At 44.2% G+C, this 18,091-nt stretch overlaps 1 protein-coding gene across 1 annotated transcript in view; it reads right to left on the bottom strand.

Annotated features, from left to right (window-relative positions):
• Positions 1–11,080, bottom strand: part of LOC144686862 (endothelial lipase-like) — a 40,621-nt gene extending 29,541 nt beyond the window's left edge. The window contains exon 1 of the mRNA XM_078552657.1: positions 10,789–11,080. Within this exon, the coding sequence (XP_078408783.1) occupies positions 10,789–10,885 (97 nt within the window). The 5' untranslated portion in view covers positions 10,886–11,080. The remainder of the gene's footprint in view (positions 1–10,788) is intronic.
• Positions 11,081–18,091: the final 7,011 nt, after the last annotated feature.

Genomic DNA, 18,091 nt, shown 5'->3' on the forward strand with positions numbered 1-18,091 from the left:
CTCAAGCCACTCATCATCCTGACTTGGAAATACATTGCTGTTCCTTCATTGTCGATGGGTCAAAATCCTGGAACTCTCTCCCTAACAGCCCTGTGGGCGTACCAACACTACATGGGCTGCAGCGGTTCAAGAAGGCAGCTCACCACCACCTTCTCAAGGGCAACTAGGGATGGGCAATAAATGCTGGCCATTATTTCTCTTAATTTAATTTTACTAACTACCTGGTGCAAACAGAGGCAACTAATACCTTGATGAGAAAGGGCTATTTAGAATTTTGACTTCCTGGGAGCATCCTGATGCCTCTGCCCACTGTGGAACATAGCTTTACACTGCAATGAGATCTCAGGTTGTGCTGAGTTGTTATAGTTGATATCAGCGAGTGAGCATTAAACGTGTACAGTTAGTCTCTCCCTAGACTAGGGAAGAAGAAATAACCTGGATTCCGTGACTGACCACTAGGACTGATTCCTACACTAGTACTCTTATACATGTACTATTTGGATGTGCACTTGCGATGCCATGGCATACAAGGCTATGGGCTTAGTGCTGGAAAATGGGATTAGAATAGTTAGGTACTTGTTTGACCGGCGCAGACTCAATGAGCTGAAGGGCCTTTTTCTGTGCTGCAGACCTCTAGGTCTCTATGTAGCCATCAGGTTAGTCAGGCTCTGCTCTGAAAGTTCACATAGTTAGCAACAATCAATTATCACACCTGGTGAAGGCCCACATTCAGAAAATGGCCACTTGGGATAAATATTACAACAACAACAACTTTAACTTAAACTGCACCATTGAAATAGAAAAAAATCCCAAGACACTTCACAGGAGTGCAGTCAGACAAAAAATGACACCAAACTAGAGAAGGAGACATTGGAACAAAAGCTTAGACTAAGAGGTAGATTTTAGGGAGTGTCTTAAAGAAGAAGAGGGAGGTGAGATAGAGTCATAGAGTCATTTACAGCACAGAAGGAGGCTATTCGGTCCATTGTGTCTATGCCAATGTGGAGCAATCCATTCAGTCCCACTCCTCTGCTCATTCCCCATAGCCCTGCAAGTTTATTTCCTACAAGTGCCCATCCAATTTCATTTTGAAATCATTGATTGTTTGCCTCATGGGCAGCAAGTTCCAGGTCACTACTGCTTGCTGTGTATAAGACCATAAGATGTAGGAGCAGAAGTAGGCCATTTGGCCCATCAAGCCTGCTCCACCATTCAATGAGATCATGGCTGATCTGATAACCCTCAACTCCACTTTCCTGCCTTTTCCCCATAAACCTCAGTTCCCTTACTGATTAAAAGTCTGTATATCTCAGCCTTGAATATACTTAAGGACCCAGCTTCTACATCCCTCTGCGGTAAAGAATTCCACAGATTCACTACCCTCTGAGAGAAGAAATTCCTCCTCATCTCTGTTTTAAGTGGGTGCCCCTTCAACCTACACAACCTCTCATAAGAAAATCCCTCCATACCTGGGATCAACCTGGTGAACCTTCTTTGGACTGCCTCCAACGCCAGTATATCTTTCCTTAGATAAGGGGATCAAAACTGTTCACAGTATTCTAGCTGTGGTTTAACTAGTGCCTTGTATAGTTTTAGCAAGACTTCCCTATTTTTATATTCCATTCCCCTTGAAATAAAGACCAACATTCCATTTGCCTTCCCTATTACCTGCTGAACTTGTATGTTAGCTTTTTGGGATTCATGCATGAGGACCCCCAAATCCCTCTGTGCTGCAGCTTTCTGCAGTCTTTCTCCATTTAAATAATATTCAGCTCCTCTATTCTTCCTGCCAAAGTGCATAACCTCAGTTTCCCCACATTATATTCCATCTGCCATGTTTTTGCCCACTCACTTAACGTGTCGATATCCCTCTGTAGACTCTTTGTGCCTTCCCACCTATTTTTGTGTCATCCACAAACTTGACAATAGTACATTAATTTCCCTCATCCAAGTCATTAATATATATTGTAAATAATTGTGGCCCCAGCACTGATCCCTGTGGCACTCCACTAGTTACAGGTTGCCATCCCGAAATTGTGCCCCACTGCCCCCCCGCCCCCTCCCACCCCCCCCCCCCCCACCCCAACAACCGTATCCAAACTCTCTGGGCAGAACTTTCTGCCTACCAGGCGGATGGGCCCAACCCAATCTCCGGCGGGCGGGGAGCCGATCCCTGCCAGAGAAGCAGGCCCCACCGCCATTTTACGTGGGTGGGCCAATTAAGGCCCGCCCAGCGTGACGTCCAGCGGGAAGCACTATGCGCTTCCTGTGCGGGCGGGGGGGGGGTGGATTCCCCAAAAGTGAGAGTGTGCTCTTTCACGCATGCGCACGAAAGAGCTCACATCTCCCTGAGGCTAAGTGCTGCCTCAGGGAGATCGCTGACAGCTGTATACACATTAAAAATAGAAAAAAAAATCCTTAACATGTCCCCCTCATGTGACAATGTCACACGAGATGGGACATATCAATAAATTTCACAAAAACTTTATTACACTTTTTTAAACCCTACAAGAAACCTCATCCCGCCACTGGATGAGGTTTCATGTATTATCAGAAGCCCGCCGGGGCTCCTGGCCAGCCTGCCAACCTTAAGGTTGGACGGGCAGGTCCTTTAATTGTTTTAATGATCCTGTCAATGGCCTCAATTGGCCATTGACAAGTTGGCGGGCACACAGCTGATTTGGCTGTGCCCCCGCCTTTCTGAAAATTCAAATGGGGCGGGATGATGTCGGGGGTTCCACCCGACAACATTCCGTGTCATTTTGCGTGTCGGCGAGCGGGCCCCGCCCCCAGCTCACTGGCAGCAAAATTCAGTCCTCTGTCTTCTATTAGTTCACCAGTCCTCTATCCATGCTAATATATTACCCTTATCTTATTAAGTAGCCTTATGTGCGGTACCTTATCGAATGCCTTTTGGAAATCCAAACATATTATATCCACTGGTTCCCCTTTATCTATCCTTCTTGTTACCTCCTCAAAGAATTCTAATAAATTTGTCAGGCATGATTTCCCCTTCATGAAGCCATGCTGACTCTGCTCGATTATATTATGCATTTCTAAATGCTCTGCTATTATATCCTTTATAATAGACTCCAACATTTTCCCGATGGCAGATGTTAAGCGAACTGGCCTCTAGCTACCTGTTTTTTGTCTCCCTCCCTTTTTGAATAAGGGTGTTACATTGGCAGTTTTCCAATCCTCTGGAACTTCTCTAGAATTTAAGGATTCTTGGAAGATTACTACCAGTGCATCCACTATCTCTGCAGCTACTTCCTTTAATATCCTAGGATGCAACCCATCAGGTCCAGGTGACTTAAATTCTTCCTCATATTCCCCCTGCATCTCTTAAATCTGTGATCCCTAATCCTTGTACCATCAGCTAATGAGAAATTATTCCTGTCTACCTTATCTAAGCCTGTCATAATCTTGTACAGCTCTATCAAATCTCCCCTCAATCTCCACTGTCTCAAAGAGAACAACGCAAGCTTTCCCAACGTAACCGTGTACATAAAATCCCCCATCCTTGGAACCATTCTGGTAATTCTACTCTGCACCCTCTCAAGGATTTTCATGTCTTTCCTAAAGTGTGGTGACCAGAACTGAACATAATACTCTAGTTGGGGCCTAACCACAGTTTTATAAAGGTTCAACATAACTTTCCTGTTCTTTCACTCAATGGCCAGAATTTTCACGTTGGCGTGCGGGGGTGGGCCCGGCACGCTGACGTGTTAAATGACACGCGGTGAAGTCGGGCGTATGTCCCGACATCACCGCGTGTCATTCAGATCTTTTATTCAGCGGGCGCGCACCGAACTCTGAAAAGCCTGTTAAGGCCATTGAAAAACCAATTAAAGTAATTATCAACGCTGCGCATCTACCCTTAAGGTTGGCGGGCAGGTGAAGAGCCCAAGCGGCCTTGCATTTTTCAGGAAACCTCATCCACAGGAGGGATGAGGTTTCCTGAAGGCTTTATTAAATGAATAAATATTTTTGTCACAATTCATAAACATGTCCCAGCTCATGTGATACTGTGACATGAGGGGACATAGCGAAATAAATTTTACCTTTCTTTATTTAAATATTTTAATATGAACTTAATCTCCCTGATGCAGCTCCGTGCCTCAGGGAGATTTTTGCACACAGAGTGCAGACTCCCCCTCCTCCCCCCGCCCACATAGGTAGCGCTCAGCACTACTGCCGTGCGTCACACTGGGCAGGCCTTAATTGGCCCGGCCACGTAAAATGGCATCGCGTAGCCAATTGTGGGCAATCAGCTCCACGCCCGCTCCCGACCAGCCCGCCCGACAGGCAGAAAATTCTGCCCAATATCTCTATTTATGAAGCCCAAGATCCCATATGCTTCATTAACCACTCTCTCAACATTTCCTGCCACCTTCATAGATCGATGCACATGTACCCCAGGTCCCTCTGTTGCTGAACACCCTTTAAAATGTGCTATCAAGTTGATATTGCCTCTCCTTACTCCTTCTGCCTAAACACATCACCTCACACTTCTCTGTATTAAATTCCATCTGCCACTTGTCTGCCCATTCTGCTAGCCTATCTATGTCCTATTGCAGTCAATTCTTATCATCCTCACTGTTGCCACCCCTCCAAATTTGGTATCATCGGCAGATTTTGTAACTTTACTCCCTATTCCAAGATCCAAGTCATTTATATATAGCAAAACAAAAGCGGTGCTAGCACTGACTCACTAACCACCATCCTTCAGTCTGAAAAATAACCATTTACCACGACTCACTGTTTTCTGTCTTTAAGTCAATATTTTTATCCAATTGGACACTGACCGTCCAATTCCATTGGCCTCAATTTTGTTAACCAGCCTTCTACAAGATACCTTGTCAAAATTTTTCTTAATATCGATATAAGCACCATCTATCATATTCCCTTCATCAACCTTCTCTGTTACTTCAGCAAAAATTCAATTAGATTGATAAAACACGATCTGCCTTTTCCAAATCTTTGCAGGTTCTCCTTAACTAACTCAAACCTCTCCAAGAGCCTGTTGATTTTTTTCCCCTGAACATTGTTTCTGAAATCTTACCCACTACTGCCTGGCCTATAGTTGCTAGGACTGTGCTTGCCTCCTTTCATAGGAACATAGGACTTAGGAGCAGGAGTAGGAGTAGGCCATTTGGCTGTTCTTGAATAAGGGTATCACATTTGCCACTCTCCAGTCCTCTAGCACCTCCCCTATATCTCGGAAATGTTGGACAATTATGGCAAGCTCGTCTGTTATCCCCACCCCCAATTCCTTTAGCAACCTGGGATGTAAGCCATCCAGACCAGGTGACGTATCTACTCTCTCTTAATTTTCGCACTATCCATTGCCTCTGCTATCTCCACTTCTACCAATATTTTGTCAAATTCCTCTTCCTTAGTAAACACTGATGCAAAGTACTTGTGAAGTATTCTAGCTTGACCCTGCATCTCTAAGCATTTATCATTGCCTTTGTATCTAATAGGACCCACCCTATCTCTTACTACTTGCTACTTATAAGCTGATGGAAGATTTTTGGGTTCCCTTTTATGCTGAATGCCACCGTGGACTGCAGCGGTTCAAGAAGGTAGCTTATCACCACCTTCTGAAGGGCAATTAGGGATGGGCAATAAATGCTGGCCTAGCCAGTAACGCCCACATCCCAAAATTGAATTTTAAAAAAATTCTATTCTCATATTCTCTCTTTGCCAGTTTTATTTTTCTCTTCACCTCCCACCTCAATCTATTGTATTTGACCTGGTTCTCACCTAAATACTCATCTGATATGTTTCATACACCCTCCTTTTTTTGTTTTGTCATAATCTCTATCTCCCCTGCAATCCAAGGAGCCCTGTTTTCTGTCCCCCTACTTTCACCCTTGTTGGAATGTACCTCGCCTGTATCTGAAGCATCTCTTCCTTAAAGACTCCCCATTCTTCTGCTATAGCTTTTCCTGTTAGTCTTCGTTCCATTTTACCCTGGCTAGATCCCTATGCATGGCTTGAAGAGGTTTGCAACTAAAATTTGTAGAGCTAAATATTGCAGGACTGTACCTTAGAACTGTGCATCAGCAGAAATCAGGGTAATTTTTCAGAGGGATTTGAGGTCTCGCTGTCCAGGACACGGAGCAGTCTGTTGAAACCTACTCAGCTTCGAGAATATCACATGCTAGTTAAACATTAAAGTGTGGGGAGCAATGGCTCCAGCTCTGAAGATGAGCTAGGCTTGGACTTTAAGCTGTAGAAGTTTCATTGAGACTAAAGGAGGTCATCTTCTTTATTGAGGAGGTCATGTTGGTTAAAAGCAGAATTTTAAAGTCATAAAAGTGTTATGGATGCTTAAGTTTTAAACTTTACAGCTGATCATGCTTGTAGAATGGTTTAGCATTAAACTCAGTACCTGGAAAATCATTACGCCTGAATCAGTTTTTCTGGTATGCGACAGATAAGCATCCAATATGGTGGTCGGAGCACACGCACGCACCGAAAATGAACCGCCTCAGATATTGGATTGGGCTGCTCCATACGTATTCAGGGGCTTGCCAGAAAAATGTAAAATTATGACTGAAACAATTAAATTAGGGTCCTCAAACTTGTTGTTGGGCTTTCTCTGATATTGGTCTGCCCCAGCATCAGACTGGCCACATGAACAGTACGAATTAATCTACCACTTCCAAGTTAGGCTGAGGCCAACATCTAGACGCTTTTGGATTATTTGCTGACTATGCAATCTTTATTCTGACCCCAGGGACGATGATTCTACGAATGCTTCAACATTTTTGTCTGCCTTCTAAACAGTTTTACTGCAGTTATGTGTGGAACTTCCGGCTGGAGGAGGAGGGGCAGGAAAAATGGGAAAGAGCAGGAGCAGCTCATAGAGGGGGGAGGAGAAGGGCACTGTGCACCATCACCCGGGCAGCAAGAAGTGCAGCTGGAGGTGGAGCAAGAGTAGGCAGTGTGGGAGAACAAGGAGCAGCGTGAAGAATATAGATCACCAGTGCCCCTAGATCCGAGAGCTCTCAAAAAGCAGCATTCCTATATCTACAAAGATAACTTCTCTTACATAAACTTCAGTGAGCAGCAATGTCTCAAGACACCTTTGCCTCACACAGAAAGTGGTCACTGAGCTATGTCACCTCCTGCAATAACAACTCAAACCTTATACCAGGGCACTGACTGCCCTGCCTGTGGCTGGCGAGGTCACCGTGGCTCTTAACTTTTGTACCAGGGGCTCCTTTCAGGTTGCAGCAGATGACGTCAGTGATCTCTCACAGTTTGCAAGCCACCAGTGTACCAGGGAGTGACAGAAGCTCTCTACATCAAGAGGAATACCTACATCCCTTTCCCATGGCAGGTTGAACGAGCATTAGATTTTATATGCATTACAGGTTTACCAAGGATGCACATTGCCTTGTGTGATTTCTATTATCTATTATATTGATAGAGACAGATTCCACTACTTCAATGTCCATCCTATTTGCAGCCACGGGCAGTGCATCACGCTCCAATCTTCCGTGCTGCCTTTGTTCTAACCAGGTCATCAGGTCACCGGCTGGTTACAGGGTGACAACAGCTATCACCTCCTGATTTGGTTACTACCTCCTGTTAGGAGTCTGCACAGAGCTACAGCGCAGACCTACAATAAGAACTAAGCTGCCACCAGAAAGGTCATCAAGCATAGAGTTGGCATGCTGAAGCAATGCTTCGCTGCCTGGACAATTCAGGGGGAGCATTGTAGTACATCCCTGAGTGTGTATCCAGATTTATCAACCTCTGTTACAGGCGCCACAGCTTCCCCATCGTGAGGGCCCTGCACTTAATACTAACTGGGCAGCAAGTAGCGGAGCAGGAGATGGAGCAAGAGTAGGCAGTGTAGGAGGAGGAGGAGCAGCATTAAGAGTATGGGTGACTGGTCACCCCAGCTTCTAGAGCTCTCAAAGAGCAGCTGGTCGAAGAGTGCTTCACATGAACCATGCCTCCTACCCCCAACAGTCCCACAGCCCTTATCCACCATCCTTATTCCCATCCTTTGCCTTTCTTCTGCCCTGCCTGTTTGGTCTTCCCTCAATTCACTACAAATAGAAATCTCAACACCAAATCCAAAACATAAAGTTAATCTATCTAACAACTGAATTCTATCTGTATCTAACAGTTAATAGAAATAATTACACATTATTCCAGTGCAAGGCCGTGGGGCAAGCTTGTTTAATTATCCTAGTATTCTTATGAAGTGTTTCCCCAGCGGCTACAGTCTGAGAGTTGGAAGTTTTCTGAGCTTCCATTGGGGCCACTTCAGATGGCCATGACCTCAGATGGCTGTGACTTTCAGCAATTGCCAACCTTGAAGGCCTGACTGCAGCATCTAAGGAGGAGTCAGGGCATGTCTGATCCAGCTGACTGTGTGGCACTAACAAGGGTAGATTGAGTGGTGGGAATCACAAATGTGGTCTTCCCGAGAGGAAATAGCAGGTGCCTCTTTCGTGAAGCTATTGCCATTCTCAGTTCTAGAGTGCAGGAGTGATTCGAAACTCTGGAAGCCCTTATCAACACTTCAAAGCCAAGATGGCAGCTGTCTGCACTTCCATGGCAGCAACATTAGCTAGCATGGGAGTGGTCACAGCTTTCAGCACGGGCACCATCATGCTGGGCACCACTGTTGCTTCATGGAGCTGAGCACATGGCCCACATTGGCCAAGCTTTGGTACAAGTTGGGGTGAGTTCCTCCATGCTCTGATCCCCATTGTGTGCAAGCTTACTCACATACTATCCAGCTTCCTGATTTATACCCATCAGATTTCCTTGGCAGCCTGAGACCTTGAAGTCTGCGTGTGAGTCCCCTGCAGCAGAATTGGCAAGCAATTCCGCTCTAACCAAGTTGGCATGTGACGTTAGAGACCTCTGTCCCAGTCTCTGATGCACTATGAGAAGACCTCTCCACTAAGCCCCAAGTTTGTAAAACTATTGGGGGACAGCCCCTGGCAATCGGAGATGATTAACCATGGTAAGGGGAGGGGTGGCAGCGAGGAGGGAGTGAGGGGGGGAAAGTTCGGGACATGGTGGGGAGGGAGCGGTTGGAGGTTCAGCACTTTGTGGGGAAGTAAAGATAGTGGGGCAAGGGGTGGGGAGGGGTTGGCCAAGTTTGGAGGGGGCCTTGGGAAACCCAGCCCACCAGCATTAAATTAACGTCAGATACCCAAATGCGCAATGGAAGTCTGCTCTCAATAGCGAGCTGAACTGTCCTGCGTCTCAAGAGCGGGGCACTGATACTTGTACCTCGCAACCTGCTCACTCCTCTCAACCCCCGCCAAACCTTCATCCGGCCATCATGGGGGTGTTGTTTAAAATGATCTCCGGCGTTTAACACTGAATACAGCTGTATTAAGGGAAGAAAGATTTGTCCTTGCACAATTTCAGAACATCCCAAAGCGCGTTACAGCCAATGAAGTACTTTTTGAAGTTGACTCACTGTTGTAAGACTGTTCAAACTCGCTCCCGGGGTAAATTTGAAATAACCTTGGTTTATCCACTGCTGATACTTCCTAACGGTTCCTAAGCATTTCCAGTGGACAACATTTTCAGATTTTCAGACAATGTTTCAAACTGCCTGCCTGACTATCTCTTCCCCAACTGTGAAACTCAACCTTTCTTGCCCCTGCTCTCTTTTTCCCAGTTTTCTCATTTTTTTCTCCCTTCTCCCCCGCGCCGTTTTTCTTTGTAAACTAAACTGCTGTTCTTCCTGGCTTTTCTATTTTAAATTGTTCTATTTTAATTTGGATTCTGTCTGCGCATTTGCTTTTAAAACGATCTCGGGTTTGCTTCATTTGCTGACCATCCTGTCTCTTTTTATAACCTTAATCTTGGTGTGTAATTTTCAAACTTCAATTTAAATCTGATGACCGCCCCCCCGCACCCCGGCCGCTCAGTCATTAGGGCAGAGCTTAGCAATTAGCAACTGAGGGGCAAGGGACTCGTGAGATGCTGGCAAGGGGGTGAAATAAATCTTTCTGGGCAAAAGGAGCCATAAATGAGGTGGCAGTGCAAGTTAAACATTGCAGTACGTCTTCCTCTTTGATCAAGGCGAGGGAACATCTTCTGAGGCACCTCGTCTTCAGAAAGTGTTGGGATCATTTGTTTCAAACGTTACCTGTGCACCAGGGACCTCTGCGGTGCTCATTTCAAGAACATGTTTTTTAAAGTTGTACCTTCCGAGCATTTGAGCACCCCCACCCCCATCCATAGAACCATGGAACCTATAGAAAAGTTACAACACAGAAGGAGGCCATTCGGCCCATCTTGTCCATGCCAGCCCGAGGACACCCGGGGTGCCCTTTCTAATCCCACCTTCCTGCACCCGGCCCATAGCCCTGCAGTTTACAGCACTTTAGGTGCAGATCCAGGTACTTTTTAAAAGAGTTTAGAGTTTCTGCCTCTGCAACCAACTTAGGCAGCGAATTCCAGACACCCACTACCCTCCAAGAGAGCACGGACCAGTTCCGGGGGGGGGTGGGAGAGTATTCACCCGCTTTATTATCTTATTTAGAACTGAGTTTTTTTTTTAAATAATAATAAAATAGAGCAGGACAGTCCTGAGATTGAAAAAGGTATGCAGTAAGATTCATCAAGTGAACAAATGATAGACAGAACACAATGGAACACTGGGGGGAGGGGGCAGAAATGTCAATTTCAGGGTCTTGAGAACGACTCCTCAAGCAAAGCTGTTACTGTTTAACCCTGAGGCTTAAAAATCCGCACAGAGTACTTAATAATAACTTTAAAATGTATTCTTACCAGCAGCAACTGCGTCCTTGGAATCTCTCTCTGAGAAGCCGGTAGATAACAGAGATAGCAGACTGATACACAAGGTGAAGCTATTCATCGCTCCCATTCAGATACCGCACTGATGTCCGGGCGTGCTTTGCAAAGGTGGATTTTAAGAATATTTTTTTTTTGTACTGTTTGATCAATGGTATTCCTGTAGCCCCGACCCCGCTGATCTCAATAAGTTACTTCAGTGCCTGCTACTTAGTTCAAACTTCCCCAGGCACCTTGTTACAATTGTTTTGCATGCCCACGTCCCGCAATTGGCTTTTTAAGTAGATATTTTCAGTCATCCGACTAATCGGCAGATGGATATTTGGCTAATTTATTCAACTTTTGGTTTTTACCATTGGTCGAGCCCGGGAGGTGGAGTCTGCATATTGAAGCGATGAATGGCTTTCAGTAACGAAATACTGCCAAATATTCCAAACTCAATAGGAGGGTGAGAAATTGGATTTTAAAAAACGGCATATTCACAATGTCATAATCCGCTTGAATCATGAACACGTCATATTTAGATCGTTTCCGCTGGGATAAGTGAAATTCGTTGAAAATTGTATGATGGTATTTTCCCATTACGTTACAGTCTATGTATCATAGACAGACAAAGGACCACAGTTGCGCTTCGTTAATTTCTAACAAAAAAGCGAATAACAATCTGATGTCCCCAACAGTAACCTTTCCTGTCCCACACGCCTTACGTTAAGGTGACTGAAGGTCTTCAAAAAGAATCAACCTTTGTGACTAATGCAACAATAGGTTATAACATAGAGGTGGAAAAAGATGAATTAAATGAGGCGAGAAGCTGCTTTGTGCAGTTCCTGTGATTCCGAATTTAAGTAAATTCAGAGTAGGCACGCTGTGTGCATACCCGCCATAAGCCACCTAACCTGTTAACAGGTGCCGAAACAGGTTCCTTTCCTGTGTAGCAGGTAATGTGGGAAAGTGAACACTCCAATACAATTAGTCTTGCTTCGGGGAAGAAAGGGAGCATTTATCTGAAATGAGTTATAGTTCGCCGTTTGCAGTATCATTTAGGTCAGTCGGTGTTGTTTGACCTTCAAACGTTACAATGTGGTGGAATTCTCTAAGTGAGGTGCAAGGTTAGACCGATGACGCGGTGATTTTTTTTTAAACTCACTGAGGGGATAACTTCCACACACATCAGGAATGTCCCACTTTTCAACTCTGATCTCTGCTGAGTTAACCAACAAATGAGGGGGCATTAAAGGTCTGAAATTGGTCACAAGGTCCCTCGCTAGGGAGGAGATAAATCAGACAGGCTTCCCACTTCTCACCATTATCCAATGATCCCTGCTGGAAAATACACTTATGGAATCAGATGAGGCTCAGCAGGTGAGAGGCTGGGAATCCTGCAGTGACTAACTCATCTCCTGACTCCCCAAAACCTGTCCACCATCCACAAGGCACAAGTCAGGAGTGTGATGGAATACTCCCCACTTGCCTCCCACAACACTCAAGAAGCTGTACACCATTCAGGACAAAGCAGTCCACTTGATTGGCACCACATCCACAAACATTCACTCCCTTCACCACCGACACACAGTGGCAACAAGATGCACTGCAGCAGCTCACGATCCTTCTCCAACAGCACCTTCTAAACAAGTGACCTCTGCCACCTAGAAGAACAAGGGCAGCAGGCACATTGGAACGTCACCATCTGCACGTTCCACTTCAAGCCACACAACATCTTGGAATGATATTGCTGTCCCTTCACTGTCACTGGGTCAAAATCCTGGGACTCCCTATCAGCACTGTGGGTATACCTACACCAGATGGACTACAGTGGATCAAGAAGGCAGCTCACCACCACCTTCTCAATGGCAACTAGGGATGGGCAATAAATGCTATTGCAGCATCTGCATCCCAAGAATGAATTAATAAACTGTGATGCCTTGCCTGGTATAATAGTTTGCCAACAGTTGCTCTCTGTTAAATAAATAAAATGGCCACTTATGATTGTCATTACTTGTGGAATCATACAGACTGGACAAGACAGTACCTTCAGTAGAGGACAGGAGGAAACTGGGGAGAAGCGTTAAACAACATGTATTTATATTGAATAGCATTTAGGAAAATGTCCCAAGGAGCTTCACAGGCATGTAATCAAACAAAAATGAACATAGAGCCAAAGAAGGAGATATTAGAAAGGGTGGCTCAAAGCTTGGTCAATCAGGAAGGTTTGAAGGAGAATCTTAAAGGAAAGAGAGAGATAGCCATTCAGCAGGGGCTGAAACTGGGTTCTTTCCTGTAAACGCAGTGACCTGGGTTCATTCTCAGGCTCCAAGGGTCCAGTCTTGTGATCTCCACTGAAAGCCTTAGAGCCCCTTTGCAGCACGCAGGGCCCCTTCTTAACAAGGATATCGTTGGATCAACCTGCAAGGGGAGCTGAAATGACAAATCTTCAGTGAGCTAAAAAGAAATGTTTAAAATTACAAAAGCATATAGTTAACAGTATTTTTGAATAGTAAATACATTCTTAAGAAACAGGTCAGTCAAAAATTATGAAACATCTAATATTGCTTAAGAATTAGAAGAGAGATACACTGGATTTGTTGTCAGAGAGGGAACTGAGTCATAAACATAAATTCCCTTCATCTGATTCCTATTAAGAGCAGGATATATGGAAATTATAAATTACAGAGAATGGCAGGCATACAATCACAATAGATGTATTTTGAAAAGCAATGTACCTTCAAAACAAACATTCCTTTTAAAATATATAAATTACAGTGAGATAGTATCTGAGCTTAGGGCTTATTGCAGCGCCTTTAAATGTATCTGGTTATTATAAACAGCAGAGATCTCTGAACTATACAGTCTCTTTAACTAGGGTTCTAGAAATGTGAATTTAAAAAAATATATAAATTCATTAGATTGACAAGAGATCAAGTGAAAATAGTGCAAATTGCCAGGACCACAATTTTAAAAACAAATAGGTCAGTAGCACAGAGCCTAGTTGTTTACTTTCCCTCCCCTTGGGGATGCATATCCTTCCTGCTCTCTGGATCACTCCAGTAAATGGATCAAGATCAATAAATCAGCACACAAGAACACAAGAAATGGGAGCAGGAGCAGACCATATGGCCCATCGAATCTGCTCCACCACTCAATACTTTCATGGCTGATCTTGGGCTTCAAATCCATTTTCCTGCCCACTCCCCATATCCCTTAATTCCCTGAGAGACCAAAAATCTGTCTATCCCAGCCTTAAGTATATTCAATGATGGAGCATCCACAACTCCCTGGGGAGAGAATTCCAAAAATTATCCACGCTTTGACTGAAGTAATTTCTCGTCATCTCAGTCCTAAATGATTGGCCCCTTATCCTGAGACTGTATCCTGGCATTTTAGACTCCCCAAACAACAGAAACAATCTCTCAGCGTCTACCCTATCAAGCCCCTTCAGAATTTTGTAGGTTTCAATAAGATCGCCTCTCATTCTTCTAAATCCCAGAGAATATAAGCCCAATTTACTCAGCCTGTCATCACAGGACAACCTTCCTATCCCAGGGACCAATTTAGTGAACCTTCGCTGTACTGTCTCCAAAACAAGTATATCACTTCTTATATGTGGAGACCAAAACTGCACACACTATTCCAGATATGGGCTGGGATTTACTGGCCCTGTCGCAGGCGGGACCCGCCACGGGCAAGGTGGCACCTCAGCCAGAAGTCCATTGACTTGCGGCGGGACGTGTGTGGAAAATCCCGCCCATGGTCTTACCAAAACCCTGTACAACTGTAACAAGGCTTCTTTATTCCTGTACTCCAATCGCCTTCCAATAAGGGCCAATGTGCCATTTGCCTTCCTAACTGCTTGCTGCACCTGCTTGCTGACTTTCTGCGTTCCAAGTCTCTTTGAACATCAACACTTACAAGTTTCACACCTTTTAAAAAACATTCTGCTTTTCTATTCTTATGAATAAAGTGAATAATGTCACACTTCCCAACATTACACTCCATCTGCCATCTTGTTGCCTATTTACTTAACCTGACTATATAACTTTGCAGCCTCCCTGTGTCCTCCCCACAGCTTACCATCCCACCTAGCTTGGCATCATCAGCAAACTTAGATATATTACTCTGTCTCTTCATCTAAGTCATTGATATAGAATGTAAATAGCTGATGCTCCAGCACTGATCCTTGCAGCACTCCTAACAACTTGAAAAAGCCCCATTTACTGTCTGCCAGCTTGAAAGAGTACCATTTATGCCTACTCTCTGCTTTCTATCTGTTAACCAATCCTCTATCCATGCTAATATATTACCCCCAACTCCATGAGTCCTTGTCTTGCTTATTAATCTTTTGTGTGGCACCTTATCAAATGCCTTTTGGAAATCCAGGTATACTACATCTACTGGTTCCCCTTTGTCACCCTACTAGTTACATCTTCAAAATACTCTAATAAATTTGTCAAGCACAATTCCCCTTTCGTAAAACCACGTTGACTTATTCTAATCATACCATGCTTTTCAAAGCGCATTGTTAAGGCTTAAAATTAAGGAATTTTATAGCTAGTGCATCTGTTATCTCTTTTAGAACACTAGGGTGTAGGCTAACAGGCACAGAGCAGCTGCAGGACATTCTTCTGGGGGAGGGTGAGCAGCCAGAGGTCATGGTCCACATTGGTACCAATGATTTAGGTAGGAAGGGGGATGTGGCCCAGCAATCAGAATTTAGGGAGCTAGGTAGAAAATTGGCAGGCAGGACCTCAGATGCAGTAATCTCCGGATTACTCCCAGGCCACATGCCAGTGAGTACAGAAATAGGAGGATAAGGCAGATGAATGCATAGCTGGAAAGTTGGTGCAGGAGGGAGAGCTTTAGATTCCTGGGACACTGGGACACTGGGACTGGCTCTGGGGGAAATGGCACCTGTACAAGCCGGACGGGTTGCACCTGAACAGAGCTGGGACTGAGTTCCTTGCGGGGCGTTTTGCTAGTGCTGTTGCGAGGGCTTAAAACTGACTCAGCAGGGGTGTGTTGATGTGGTGTACATGGACATTCAAAAGGCATTTGATACAGTGTCACACAGCAGACTTATGAGAAAAGTTATTGCTCATGGAATGAAAGGGACAGTAACAACATGGATACAAAATTGGCTGAAAAATAGGAGGCAGAGAGTAATGGTCAATGGATATTTTTCGGGCTGGAGGAAGGTTTGTAGTGGAGTTCCCCGGGGGTCGGTATTGGGACCCTTGCTTTTCTTGATATATATTAATGATCTAGATCTTGGTGTGCAGGGAACAATTTCAAAGGTTGCAGACAATATGAAGCTTGGGAGCATTGTAAACTGCGAGGAGGATAGTGTAGAACTTCAAAAGGACATAGGCAAGTTGGTGGAGTGGGCAGGTAAGTGGTAGATAAAGTTCAATGCAGAGAAGTGTGAGGTGATATATTTTGGCAGGAAGAACATGGACAGACAATATAAAATAAGGGGTGAAATTTTGAAGTGGGTGCAGGAGCAGAAAAACTTGGCTGTATATGTGCATAAATCATTGAAGGTGGCAGGACAGGTGGAGAGAACAGTTAATAAAACACATAGTATCCTAGGCTTTATTAATAGGGACATAGGGTACAAGGTTATGCTGAATTTATGTAAGACACTCATTAGACCTCAACTGGAGTATTGTGCACAGTTCTGGGTGCCACATTGGAGAGAGTGCAGAAGAGGTTTACAAGAATGGTTCCAGGGATGAGAAACTTCAGTAACGAAGATAGATTGGAGAGGTTGGGACTGTTCTCCTTGGAGGGAAGGCAGCTAAGAGGAGATTTGATAGAGACGTTCAAAATCATGAGCTGGACAGAGCAGATAGAAGCTGTTCCAGCTCGTAAAAAGATCAAGAACAAGAGGGCACAGATTTAAAGTGATTTGCAAAAGAAGCAAATGTGACGTGAGGAAAAACTTTTTCACACAACGAGCGGTTCAGGTCTGGAATGCACTGACTGGAAGTGTGGTGGAGGCAGGTTCAATCAAGGCACTCTCTTGAGCATTAGATGATTATTTGAATAGAAACAACATGCAGGGGTACAGGGAAAAGTCATGATAATGGCACTAGGTCATAATACTCATTTGGTGAGCGTTGCAGACTCGATGGGCCGAATGGCCTCCTTCTGTGCCGTTAAAATTAAGTGATTCTGTGACCCAGGGATTTGTTGAATTTTAATCCCTTAAGTTTCTCCGATACTTTTCCTCTGCTGATATTAATTTCCTTAATTTCTTCATTCTTTTTAACCCCTGGGTTACTGTCTATTTCTGGTATGAAACTTGTGTCTTCTACTGTGAAGGCAGTCACAAATATTTGTTCAATGCCTCTGCCATTTCCACATTCCCCATGATAATTTCTCCTGTCTCTGCTTCTAAGTGAACAATGTTTACTTTAGCTACTTTATATACTTATAAAAGCTCTTACAATTTGTTTTTACATTCCTGGCTAGTTTACTCTCATATTCTATGCCTATCCCTTTTTATCAACTTTTTGGTGGCCTTTCGCTGGTTTCTAAAACACTCCCAATCTTCAGACCTGCTACTGTTTTTTGCAACATTGTGAGCCTCTTCTTTCAATCTTATACTATCCTTAACTTCCTGAGTGAACCATGGATGGGTCTTCCTTGCTGAGTTTTTGTTTTCTAATGGAAGGTATTTTTGTTGAATATTTTGAATTGTTTCTTTAAATGTTTCCCACTGTTCATTTACCTCCATACCTTTTAGTCTATTTACCCAATTAATCTTAGCCAGTTCTCAGCTCATACCTATGTGATTAGCTTTGTTTAAGTTTAAGACCTTTGTTTGTGATTGGAATATGTCATTTTCAAACTTAACATGGAATTCAATGGTATTTTGATCACTATTTCCCGGTGGATCTTTTGCTATATCATTACTAATTAAACATTCTTCATTACACCATACAAATCTAAGATAGCCTTATCTCTTGTCAGTTCCACAAAGTGTTGCTCTGAGAAATTGTTACAAAAGCATTCTACGGATTCATCTTCCAGACCACTCTTGCCAATTTGATTGTCCCTATCTATCTTCCTCCTCCTTCAGGTACCATGCACTAAGAGGGCATTGGCGACCATGGACTTACATTCAATTGGTCCATGATTATGCTTGGCAAAGTGCTGCAATGGTTTGTCATTGCCTTCTGCAGTATGGCTGACCAGGAAACTCTCTTGCTCTTACCACCTGCCATCAGGCGTATTTGAAAGGTTTTTCCCAGGCTGATAATCAGCCTATTGGCCATGTTAT

Source organism: Cetorhinus maximus, chromosome 1 (assembly GCF_964194155.1).
Source record: "Cetorhinus maximus chromosome 1, sCetMax3.hap1.1, whole genome shotgun sequence".
Lineage (NCBI taxonomy): Eukaryota > Metazoa > Chordata > Chondrichthyes > Lamniformes > Cetorhinidae > Cetorhinus > Cetorhinus maximus.